Here is a 13138-nt window from a genome sequence, read left to right as displayed (position 1 = left end):
GTTATAAGCAGCAGAAATGGACTAATGCAGACTGAATGGAAGTGTTTGAACCATAAGAAAACATAGGTATAAATCTTTGTGACCTTGGGTTAGGCAATGGTTTCTTAAATACGACCGCAAGAGCATAATAAACCAAAGAAAAACAATTTTAAATTGGACTTCATGAAAATGAAAAGCTCTTGTGCTTCAAAAGATACCACGAAGTAAGTGGAAAAACAACACACAGAATGGGAGAAAACTTTGCAGATCACATATCTAATAAGGTACTTGTATCTAGAATATATAATGGACTCTTACAACTCCATAATAAAAAGACAAATAATCCAATTTAAAAATGGGCAAAGCAGTTGAATAGACATTTCTACAAGAAGGTATGCAAATGGCCAGCAAGCACACAAAAAGATGATCAACGTTATTAGCCACTGCTGAAATCACAACCACAATGAGTTACCACCTCACACACTCTAGGACAGCTAAAATTAAAACAAATGAACAGATAAGAAGTGTTAGCGAGGCTGGGGAGAAACTGGAACTCTCATACACTGCTGGCAAAATGGTGCAGTCACTTTGGAAGGCAGTTTAACAGTTTCTTACAAGATTATACCTAGAGTTACCATGTGGTTCAGCAACTCCACTCCCAGGTGTATGCCCAGGATTATATGATGAAAACATGTTCACACAAACACTAGTATACAAATGTTCATTGAAGCGTTATTCCTAATATTAAGCACAATGGAAACACCCTAAATGCTCATCAACTGATAAATGAAAAAACAAAATACAGCATATTCATACACCGGAATGTTATTCAGCAATAAAAAGGAATTGTCTTAGCCTATTTGGGCTGCTGTAACAAAATACCACAAACTGGGTGGCTTATAAACAACAGATGTTATATTTATCACAGTTCCGGAGGCTGGAGGTGCAAGATCAAGGTGCTGGCAGATTCAGTGTCTGGTGAGGGCCCCCTTCTGGATCACAGATGACACTTTCTGTGTCTTCACACACTGGAAGGGACAAGACTACTCTCTGGGGTCTCGTTTATAAAAGCACTAAGCACATTCACAAGGACTCCACCTTCCTGATCTAATCACCTCCCCAAAAGCCCCACCTCCTAACACCATTTCAACATACAAATTTGGGGGGACACAAATATTCAGACCATAGTAGGAATAAAGTACTGACACTTGCTACAACATGGATAAACCTTGAAAATATTATGCTGTTTAAAAAGCCACACACACAAGATCACATATTTTATGATTCCATTTAAATGAAATATCCAGAACACGCAAATCCGGGGAGACAGAAAGTAGATTTGGGGTTGCCAGAGGCTGGAAGGATGGTAGAATGGTGAGTGACTGGTAACTGGCACAGTGATTCTTCTGGGGATGTTTAGAACATCATAAAATTAAATGATGGTGATGGTTGCATAACAGTGTGAATATACTAAAAACTGCTGGATTTCACACTTTTTAACGTGTGAACTTTATAAAATTGTTGATAGAAAGCACGCAGGGGCTCCATCCAAAGGGGACCTGATTCAAGCAGACCATGAACTTGGTGGGGGACAAATGCTTCCTGGACTTGGAGCCAGAAGACCTGGATGCTCGCCCTGCCCTTCTGCGTCCAGCTCGTCTGTCACACAAGTTCTCTTGTGTGTTGCTCTTTCCTCAACACACATTCACATCCCAGCTACACTAACAGCGACACCTACGGAGAGCCTGCTACGTGCCAGGCACTGTCCATGTACACATTTCACTGCGTTTACTTGCTCCTGCCAGTGGCCTTATGAGGTGGGTACCATTTAACAGCTGAGAAAACAGAAGTCCAGAGAGGTTAAGCAATTTGCCAACAGTCACACAGCTACCGAGCACTTGGGCAGGAGTTCAAAGCCACCAGTGCCCAACTTACTAGCCACTGTGTGATCCCCTCCAGACAGCCACCTGCAACTCCAGGGTCTCAATTCCGTGTTTAGCATAAAGTGTCAATATATTCTCAGAAGAATGTTTTTCCTCTGACCTTTGTATACAATGAAAAATTGCTTATATTCGCACCAATCCTTTTTTAGTATTTCTTCAGTTCCAAATATTTAATTTCTTGAATTACTTATTTTCAAGGTTTTGAACTCCTCAATATTTTGAATCTGCCTTTGGCCTCTGACACAAATGAGCTGTCATAGATGTTTCTGGGTGGAGGGGCCAGATGATAGTTTGACTGAGGGCACCTGCCCTACTGCAAAACCCTTGCAAATGCTCGGTGGTAGCTCCACACTTCCCTCATGAGATGGAACTAGGGCAGAAATCCCTGCTCATTTTGGCAGCACATACCTCAGTCCTGCCGATCTCCGTATCACCAGGTAGGCATCCACTGCATAGCAGAACAGCCACCAGAAGCAGGCGCTGTACAACAGCTGGATCCACATCTGCAAGCAGGAAGAGCCCAGCATCAAAGCTCCCGCAGACAGGCATGAGATGTCCAGCCCATCCGTGAGATGACAGGCAACACAGGAAGGCTCCTGGCACACATGTGGACGCGGTCTCTGGAACTGAGGGCCGGCTGTGGCCTCTGTCCTCTGTCTGCTCAGCTGGACCTCACTGACAAACCCACTTTCTGGCACACTTGCAGGCACAGTAGACAAGGCTCCAAGAAGTGCAGTTTAAACTGGCATGAGGGTTCTAGGGGCTCGGAAGTAGAAGCTTTTTCTCTGGGAATGAATGAGTACAGGCAGAAAAGGCTCAGAAAGTCCTTCCAAGTAGAAGGGGATGGAAGGGGGCTCAGGGTGTTGGAAGATCACTAAGCCTTGCCGTTGTGGGCTGAGACAGATGCTTCATCAGGAGGCCATGGAAGGGAAGGAAGGAAGCGGGCAATTCTGCTACAGGACAGAGAATCAGCACCACCTGGGTAAGCTTTACATCACTCCCTTGAGCATCCACTTGGTGAACAGAGCATAACGTGTGCATGTGTATTATACATATTTATTTATTTCATGGTTTATAAACCATGAATATGTTTAGTATATGTTATTATTATATGTAACATAATATGTTTGAATATAAAATGTTTGTGTGATATAAGTTAAATATAAAATGTTTATATGTTACCATTATATATTTCAATATATTTCCTTCACTTAATTGATAATGTTTTTGTGTGCTTGTGGCTCCGTTTAGGGTAAGTAGGGTAAGGGCGCACACTTGTGCTTCCAGGGCTGAGGGTGGAGAAGCCACACTTGCGTGTGCATCAGCATCCCCTGGAGGGTTTATTAAAACACAGACCTGGCTGAGCTCCAGCCAGCGTTCCTGATCAGTAGGTCTGGGGCATGGCCTGAGCCTTTGCATTTCTAGCAGATGCCCAGGGGCTGCTGGGGCTGCCCTTTGAGGACAGCAGTGTGACAGGAACGCAGGTAGGGAGGAGAGGGGAACAAAGGCGGGCGCACCTACCGCACTCCCCACGCAGAAAGTGGCAGGCCAGATGTCTGTTCCGTTCACATCGGAGATGTTCTCAACGAAATCTGGGAGTCCTAACCACACCGAAGACCGGATTATGATACCTACGTGAGAATTAAATGATGCTTGGTGTCTGATCCTAATTCAAATCTAAAGCTGCCTTTTTTTGCTTTGTACAGATAACAGATAGATAGATGGACAGACAGAGATATAGACAGACAGACAGACAGATAGACAACAGATATGATAGTGAGGAAGCTAGATAGATATGATAGAAGATAAACATGACACATAAAGATAGATGATAGATAGGAAGGGAGGAAGAGAGGGGAAGGGGAGGGGAGAGGATGGAAGGGAAGAGAAGGGAATGGAAGTAAGTAAGAAAAATCCACACATATTAGAGTGTGCAGAGAGAGAGAAAGAAAAAAGACTGTGTTACTCAGAAAATAACTCTTATGATAGCAAAGCAATCCCAGGCACTCTGATTTCAAATTGAACCATCTTTGGCTACAATCTCGTCCCTAATTTTTTTTGTTTGTTTGCTTGGCATTGCAAAGTGATTTTGTGAATAGCAATCTGTACTTCTCAGCTGCAATTTTAATGTCCATGTTAATTATACCTCATATAAAAACGAATTATTCAAAAAGCACAGTTTGGAAGTTTAAATATATAAATCCTTCATTCCTTTTTAAAAACCTACATTTAAGATTTTCACAAATTAGCTCTCAAAAATTTGCTTTTAACATTTATTATTTGTGAGTTTCCCTTGCTATTAGACTCAAATATCTAATGCTACTTAAAACAGCGCACACACTTACCGTACATATTATGGTTTTTTCATTAGGTAATACAATACCCTTTGTTTAAACATACACTATGTAATACACTACTAAAGGAGAACTGGGAACACTAAGACATACTATTTCTCATTATCAAGCCACTGCTAACAAAAATAATGCCTTTCTTCTGTATATAATTTTTGGCACATAGCACTCCTTTGAGCTCAATAAAAGCCCTATGAGGTAGGCATCGTATTTCTTATTTTTCTGTAAGGGGACAGGTCACCAGCCTTCTTCTGACTTCTGCTTTCTCCTCATTTGCCCACAACACTATCCACCACCCTTTCTTAGGCTAAAAGATGTACGCATAATATTTCACTAACCATCAAAAGATGTCTGGGTACACCTTTACTTCCAGATATTCAAGTTATAGAAACTAAGTTACTATTAAGATGCTTTTCCAAAACGACTTAGCAGAATCAGGAAGAAAAGCAGTTTTGATTGAATTAGCATGCACCCAAGTGATTTTACCCCTAATAAAAAGGAAATATTGCTTCCCTGTCTTATTCCTCAAGTCTGATAAAGTAACTTGAGGTTGCAAAGCATTTATTTGAAGTCAAGTTTCTTGAGCACCTTCAGTCACGTTTTTGGCACTCTGGGCAAGGGGACAGAACAGCTGGGCCCTAGACACACAGCCCTGTGCCCAGAAACTTGCACAAGGTGGGGTATGGAGGGCAGTTAGCAAATACCTAACAGCCTTCAAGGACAAACATTCTGCAAATACATGATTCCAAAATGGTCAGCCCCTATCACCCAATTGCCAGTGTGGACAGTATTTTGACCCCGATTCAAAGAAATCTATTGTACAAAACAAAAACAATAAAAACATTTATGATACAACTAAACATACACTGATGACATTAAAGAATTGGTTTTAATCATTTTAAAGTGATAATGATATTAAGGTTATATATGTTTAAGACTCTTTGTCTTCTAGAGCTGTACACTGGAATCTGTAGGGATGAAATGATAAAAATTCTGGGATTTGCTTCAAATTAATCCAATGAGGAGGGTGAGGAGGCGGTGTAGATGAGCTGAATGAAGGGTAAGGGGGATTTATTATATTCGTTTATATATCATTTACTACATTTACATATGCTGGAAATTTTCCAACATAAAATGTTAAACAAAATGGCAAAATCTAGCTTAGATGTCTGTAAAAAGTGCCATGCTATAATTTAAAGCAGATGTTGGCAAACTTGTTCTGTAAAGGGCCAGATAGTAAATATTTCTGGCTTTGTCTGACCAGAACTTAACTTTGCATTTGCAGGGCAAAGGCAGCCCTAGACAACGCACAAACGCACAGCATAGCTGCGTTCCCATAAACTTTACTTATGGGCACTGACAATTAAACGTCATGTGACAGTCACATGGCAACATATACTATTCCTCTCTCGATTTTAAAAAACATTTAAAGATGTACATCCACTCTTAGCTCATGGGCCATAGGAAATGAGCAGCAAGCCGGATTCGGTCCTGGACAGCAGCTTGCGCACCTGTGGTGTAAAAACCAAACCTGAAAAACCAACGTCCCTGGGACATGAATTTTACCGACCATCGTATTTGCAGAATTCCCTAGAAAAGCACTCCTGGATGACCCCCTTTATCTGTGCTCAGATGTCCCGCCCAACCCGCGACTGAGAGCCCTAACTGGGACACCAGTACAGTCTGGAGCATTCACCCCACACAAAGCAGGGCCCCCAGCGGGGTGCGCGCCCTCACTACGCACTGAGCAGGACCTCTGCGAGGCGTGCGCCCTCACCCTGACACGGATAAGGTTTGGAGCTCTCGCCCCACACGCAGCAGGTCACCCTGACTTGGCACCCGCGCCCTCATCCCACAAAAAGCACGATCTCCCGAAGGCCGCGCGCCCTCCCACCACACGAAGCTGATGCCCTGCCCGGCGACACGCGAGCCCCGCTCTTCATGGAGCACGTACCCACAGCGGGCCGCGCGCCATCACACAGCAGGGGCACATCACCACCTCCCCACTCCCGCGGACCCCGCGCCCGAACCCCTCAAGAGCAGGTCCCCGACAGCGGACCGCAGGCCCCCACCCCACAGGGAGCAGGACCCCCGCGGGCCACGCACAGTCACCTCGACACCTGAAAGATCTAGAGACCACAATCCGCACGAAGCATGTACACCGGCGAGACGCGCACCCTGACCCGGCACGCAGGAAGTACCCACGTGGGCCATGGTCCCTCACCCCACAGGAACAAGTCCCCCACTGTGCCTCGGACCGCATGCCCTCACCACGCAGGATCAGGTCGCCAACGTGGGTCGCGCGCCATTACCACTCACGGAGCAGGTCCCAGAATCCAGGGGAATGCCTTCACCACAGACGCCATAGTTCCCCGCGCTGGCCATGTGCCCTTATCCCGCACTGAGAAGGTCACCCACCGGCCGTGAGCCCTCAGATCTTACTCTGGGCCCACGTTCCCGCCAGTGTCGCATCATCTCACTTCACAGGGAACGAGACTCCCGCGGGCCGTATGCCCTCCCTCCAAATGGAGTATACTCGTCTACCGCGGGAAGCGCGCCCTCCCTCTGCACTGAGCAGGTCCCTATCATGGGATGCACGCCTCGCCTGGACACCTGTAAGGCCCAGACTTCAAGGACCAGATCCGTCCCGCGGGCCGAGCGTCTTCACCCTTTAAGAACATGTCGTCCCCAACAGACCGTGGGACCTCACCCCACAGGGAGCAGGAACCCAGCGGAACGGTGCGCCCTCATCCCTGAAGAACATGTCACATCCAGCCGTCCGCGGGACCTTAGCCCACAGGATGCAGGATTCCAGCTGGTCGGGCGCTTTCACCGCTCAAGAGCTGGTCGCCCCGAGTTGACCGCAGGACATCACCCCATAGGGAGCAGGACCCCAGGGGGCCGCACACCTCCACGCTTCAAGAGCATGTCGCCCCTAGGGGACAGCGGGACCTCACCCCACAGCACGCAGGAACCCGCAGGTCCCGCTCCATGACCCCTGAAGAGCAGGTCGCCCCCAGCATACCGCGGGACCTCACCCTACAGGGAGCTGGACCCCAGCAGGACGGTGCGCCCTCACCCCTGAAGAACATGTCACATCCAGCCGTCCGCGGGACCTCAGCCCACAGGATGCAGGACTCCCGCGGGTTGCGGGCCTTCACCCCTCAAGAGCTGGTCGCCCCGAGCTGACTGCAGGACCTCACCCCACAGGGAGCAGGACCCCCGCGGGCCGCGCGTCCTGCAGCTGAATGGTGCATGATACCCCACTGCGGGACGCGCAACCTCACTCTACCATTAACGGGTCCCTAGAGTGGGACGCGTGCCTCAAGGGGACACCGATAAAGTCTCTAGTCCCCCAACGCAGTAAGCAGGTCTCCAAACCCGCAGCGCACCCTCACCCCGCACGCACGGAGCACGCCCCCGCCAGGGTCACGGGATCTCACCAATGAGGGTCCTGCGCCTTTAGCCCTGACGGAGCAGGTCCCAGAAGCCAGTGGAATGCCCTCGCCCAAGACGGCGCAGCAGTTCCCCGCGCTGCCCTTTTACCCTTATGGCTCAGTGAGAACGTCAGGCCAAGGGCTGTGAGTCTTCACACCGTACGATTGGCCCACGTTTCTGCGAGTGTCGCATCATCTCACTTCACAGGAAACAAGACTCCCGCGAGCCGCGCGCCCTCCCACCCCACAGAGCAGATGCCCCGCCACGCGAGACGCGAGCCCGCACCTTTCACGGAGTAGTTGCCCACAGCAGGCCACCCGCCGCTACCAGCAGGAACAGATCGCCACCTCCCCACCCCCCCGGCCGCGTGCCCTCACCCCTCAACAGCATGTCGCCCCCAGAGGACCGCGGGACCTCACCGGGACACCGGTAAAATCAGGATCGCGCATCCCGTAGGAGCAGGTCCTTGTCACGTGGGCTGCGCGCTCTCAGCGATGCAGAGCAAGTCCCCACCCCGTCAACCGGACACCAACAAAGTCTGGAGTCCTCACGCTGTATGGAGCCGGTACCCACCGCAGGCCACGTGCCCTCCCAGCGCACGGAGCGGATCCCCTGCTCCCCAAGACGAGAGCCCTCCCTCTCCACGGAACAGGTGCCCACAGCTGGCCGTGCGCCGTTACCCAGCAGGAGCCAATCTCCACCTCCTCAGCCCCGCGGCCGAGGCGCTCTCAATCCCCAAGAGCATATCTCCCCGTCGGACGCACCCCCTCACCCCACAGGGAGCTGGACCCCCACAGACCGCGCAACCTCCACCCGGATGGAGTATGTTCCCCTACGGCGGAATCATAGAGGGTCCTTACACATGATATCATAGAGAGCAGAATCATAGACGGGCATTATAGATAACATCAGCGAGCCAATCATAGCCGGGCATTATAGATAAAATCATAGAGAGGGAATCATAGAGGAGCATTATAGATAATATAGAGAGCTGAGTTATAGACTGGCATTATAGATAACATAAGGAAGCTGAATCATAGCCGGGCACTATAGATATATTCATAGAGAGCCGAATCATAGACGACCCTAACACACAATATCGTAGAGAGCTGAATCATAGAGGGGCATTATAGATAATATCTGGACGCCGAATCATAGAGGGGCATTCTAGGTAGTATCATAGAGAGCGGAATCATAGAGGGGCATAACAGATAGTATCATAAAGAGCCGAATCATAGAGGGGCGTTATAGATGCTATCAAAGAGAGCTGAATCACAGACCGGCCTGACACATAATATCATAGAGAGTGGAATCATAGAGAGGCATTATAGATAATATCTGAGAGCCGAATCATAGAGGGGCATTATAGAAAGTATCATAGAGAGCCGAATCATAGAGTGGCATTATAGAAAGTATCATAGAGAGCCGAATCATAGAGGGGCCTTACACATATTATCATAGAGAGCTGAATCATAGAGGGGCATTATAGGTAACATCATAGCCGAATCATAATCGGGCATTATAGATAGTATCATAGAGAGCCGAATCATAGAGGGGCATTAAAGATAGTATCATAGAGAGCCGAATCATAGAGGGGAATTATAAGTAACCTCATAGAGAGCCGAATCATAGCCAGGCATTATAGATAACATCATAGAGGGCCGAATCTGAGAGAGGCATTATAGATAATATAGAGGAATCATAGGGGAGCATTACTAGATAATATCATAGCGGGGCATTACAAATAGTATCATAGAGAGCCAAATCATAGAGAGGCATTATAGATAACATCAGCGAGCCGAATCATAGAGGGGCATTATAGATAATATCATAGAAAGAGGAATCATAGAGGGCATTATAGGTAATCTAGCGGGACGAATCATAGAGGGACATCATAGACAGTAGGGTCATAGAGAAGAGTTTCGTTGAGTGACGTCTTAGCTACTATCATAGAGACGGGTGTCATAGTGGGGATATCATAGATAATATACATACGGGTATCATAGAGGGGATATCATAGATAATGGCATCATAGGGAAGGGTTTCATAGAGGGACTTCTTAGGTGATATCATAGAGTGGGGTATCATAGAGGGACATCATAGATATCATACAGGGGGTATCAGAAAGGTACATTACTGATAATACCATAGACAGGGGTGGTATAGAGGGACATCATGCATAATGTCATGAAAAGGGGAATCAGGGAAATCGTAGATAACAGCATCATGGAGTGGGGTATCATAGAGGGGCATCATAGATAACAGAGAGAGAGAGAGGAATCATAGAGGGGCATTATAGATAATAGCATCATAGAGGGGGTGTCATACAGGGACATCATAGACAGTAGGATCACACAGAAGGGTTTCATACAGGGACATCTTCGGTCATATCATAGAGAGGGGTGACCTGATGGGACATTATGGGTAATAGCATCATAGAGAAGGTATCAGAGAGGGACATCATAGATAATATTGTCCCTACCGCGGGACGCGCGCTTCATCCGAACACGATAAAATTTGGCGCCGTCACCCCGCACGGAGCGGGTCCTCCTGCGGGCCACACGCCCTCACCCCACAGGAGCAAGTCCTCCCCCTCGCGGACCGCGCTCTCACCCAGCAGGAGCTGGTCCCCCTGCGCGGGCCACGCACCTTTATACCGCACGGAACAGGTCCCACCCGCGAGCGGTGTACTTTCATCCCGGTTGGAGCGGGTCGCCGCGCGGACAGAGCGCCCTCACCCGGACAGCAATAAAGTCTTAGCCCTCACCCCGTAGGAGCAGGTCCCCCAAACTTGGGCCCCGCGCCCTCATCCGGCATAAAGAAGGAACTGCGCGGGCCGTGCGCCCTCGCACCGCACGGAGCAGGTCCCCATGTAGGCCGCCGCCCTCACCGCAGGAGCAGGTGTCTCCCGCGGGCAGCGCCCCCTCAGCTGCAGGAGCAGTTCCCCCTGCCGCTGGATGTGCGCTCTCACACCACACGGAGCAGGACCCCCCTCTGTCGCGCGCCTTCACCCACAGAAGCAGGGACCCCGCCGCCGGCCACGCGCCCTCACCCCGCACGGATCAGGACAGCCTGTGGACCCCACGCCCTCAGCACGCATGGAGTAGGTTCCCTACCTTTCCGCGCGCCCTCACCCCGCACGGAGCAGGTACCCCGCCGGCTGCGCCCCGTCACCCGCAGGACTTGGTCCCACCCCCCGCGTTCCGCGCGCCGTCACTCCGGAGGATCAGGTTCCCCTCCGCGGCCCGCGCGTCTTTACCCCGCATGGAGCAGGTTCCCCCGCGGACCACGCGCTCTCACCACGCACAGAGCAGGTCCCTCCCGCGGGCCGCGCGCCTTCAGCCGGACACTGATGAGGTCTGGAGCCCTCACCCAGCAGGGAACAGGTCCCCACCACGAGACGCGAGCCTTCACCCCGCACGGAGCAGGAGCCCCGCGGGCCGCGCGTCCTCACCCCCCACGGAGCAGGTGTTTCCCCCCCCCCCCCCACGCTGGCCCAGGTCGCCCCACCCGCGGGTCGCGGCCCTTACCCAAGCAGCCGAGCAAATCGCAGGCGACGGCGGCGCGCAGGATGCGCACGGAGGCGGGCGGGGCGGTCGAGGGGGTCGCGGGGCCCGGAGGCCGGCGGCCGGTTAGCAGCTGCAGGAGGCCGAGCGCCAGGCGGAGCGCGCCGCTGCCGAGGCACAGAGCGTGGAAGGCCCGCGGCTGGAAGTTCAGCACCAGCTGCGTGGCCGCGTCCCGCGTGGGGCAGCAGAAGGTCCCCAGGCGCGGGGAGGCCATGGGCCGTGCTGGGGGACGCAGCTCGGGTCTGCCAAGACCCCGCTGGCCGCCCTGGGTCATGTGCTGGGCGGGCTGGCGGGGGCGGCATCATGTGCCCTGGGCCTCTCGCCCACCCCAACCCCCCCGCGCTTGCAGAAAGGGCGCCAGGCTCGGTGGGGGCTGTGCTTCCTCTGCCAATGCCACAAGGCCTCACGAGGATGATGCTTGGTCGGGAGGAGGACGGGGGGTGTGTGTGGCAAGAAGAAGCGCGAGAGGAGAGGTCGGGGAGGTCAGCTTTCTTCCCATTGTCCAAGCCTCCCCGGAGGTTTAGTTCTCCACAGTCCACAGCCCCAACCCTGCCATCTGGTCTTAACTGGCTTTGCTAGAAAAACAGGCCTCATGATGCTTTTCAGAACATTTTCATAAACTGTGGCTGGCTGTGACTGCATCTCTCCTAAGTTGGGACTGTTGTTAAAATCGTGCTTTTTTATTGTCCCTCTGCCCCATGGAAACAACCCCACAGAGGTAGGGTTTCCGTTTAAAGTTAACGAATGGACTTTAAGAGAAATCCTAAGGAAAGGGGACAGTACTTAGCATAACTAGACACACACACACACACACACACACACACACACACACACACACACACACACACACACTGCACCTCAACTTTCAGGTTTGCTCCATTTCTACTCAGCTGCAACAATATAGGGTTGTTTTTGACACTGAATTAACTTTCAAAATCAATACTGTTTTTTTTAAAAAAAAAACTTATTCAAGTGTATTCAAATTTTTCCTCACAATTTTTCGATATATTTCTCACACATTGCAAATCTTGGCTTAGTCAATACACATAATTTCAAATAATATCAGTGCTCATGATAACAATAAGCATAGTGCGTGATATTGAAAAAGATCTTCAAGGTTAAAAATAGAAAAGACCTCTCTAGATTGTGGCTTTTGTTTCAAACAAAACTCCCCACCTCTGTCGTATTTGTCATCACCAATAAACCTAACAGGTTCCTTTGCCACCGCAAGAGACAGTCTTCCTCCTCTCTCCCGGTAAGACGGGCCCTTCTCTGGAATTTTTTTCCATCTGCCAAAGCTCAGGAGGCCCCATTGTTTTCGTGGGCTCTTGTCTTACTGGACACAGATGCAAACACTTACTTACCCTCCCATCCCAGCGGCTCCTCTAAATGTCCACCCCAGCTCTGAGATGCTAGAAGGCAACGTTTGAGCTCAGCTCCTGCGCTTTCTTCCTCCGGGGACCACAGCCCGGGGCTTCCTGTCTGCTGGGACCCCACGGACGGAAGCCAGGAGGCTCCACTGCCAGACGGGAAGCGGAGCCTCATGGAACAATGGGCCTCAAACACCAGCACTTCAAAAGAATCAAGACCTGGCACGTCTGCACACGCAGCCTGCCCATGCTGCAGCTACCCTGGTGGGCGTCGGAACAGACCCGCATGGTCGAAAACCTTAACAGCTCCTCTATATTACACACATGGTTGTAAAAACAGTAGAAAGCACCAAACAGTAGGAACCCCAAATGTTGATATTGAAAATATCTAATTTGGACAGTGGATCTCCGTTTTCCTTCTCTCTGGATAAGCAGAGGTTGCTTCTGAAGGTTAGTGTACAGAATGTGCTTTCAAAGATAAAAACAAAATA

At 50.3% G+C, this 13138-nt stretch overlaps 1 protein-coding gene across 1 annotated transcript in view; it reads right to left on the bottom strand.

Moving 5' to 3' along the window:
* Positions 1-11506, bottom strand: part of LOC134367149 (G-protein coupled receptor 143) — a 49322-nt gene extending 37816 nt beyond the window's left edge. The window contains exons 1-3 of the mRNA XM_063083792.1: positions 11242-11506; positions 3444-3553; positions 2331-2425 (exon numbers count right to left, since the gene is read on the bottom strand). Of these exons, the coding sequence (XP_062939862.1) occupies positions 2331-2425; positions 3444-3553; positions 11242-11491 (455 nt within the window). The 5' untranslated portion in view covers positions 11492-11506. The remainder of the gene's footprint in view (positions 1-2330; positions 2426-3443; positions 3554-11241) is intronic.
* Between the last annotated feature and the right edge of the window lie 1632 nt (positions 11507-13138).

This window comes from Cynocephalus volans, chromosome X (assembly GCF_027409185.1).
Source record: "Cynocephalus volans isolate mCynVol1 chromosome X, mCynVol1.pri, whole genome shotgun sequence".
Taxonomy (NCBI): Eukaryota; Metazoa; Chordata; class Mammalia; order Dermoptera; family Cynocephalidae; genus Cynocephalus; species Cynocephalus volans.
Note: the sequence above shows the minus strand (reverse complement) of the source record. Positions and strands in the feature narration are given on the sequence as shown.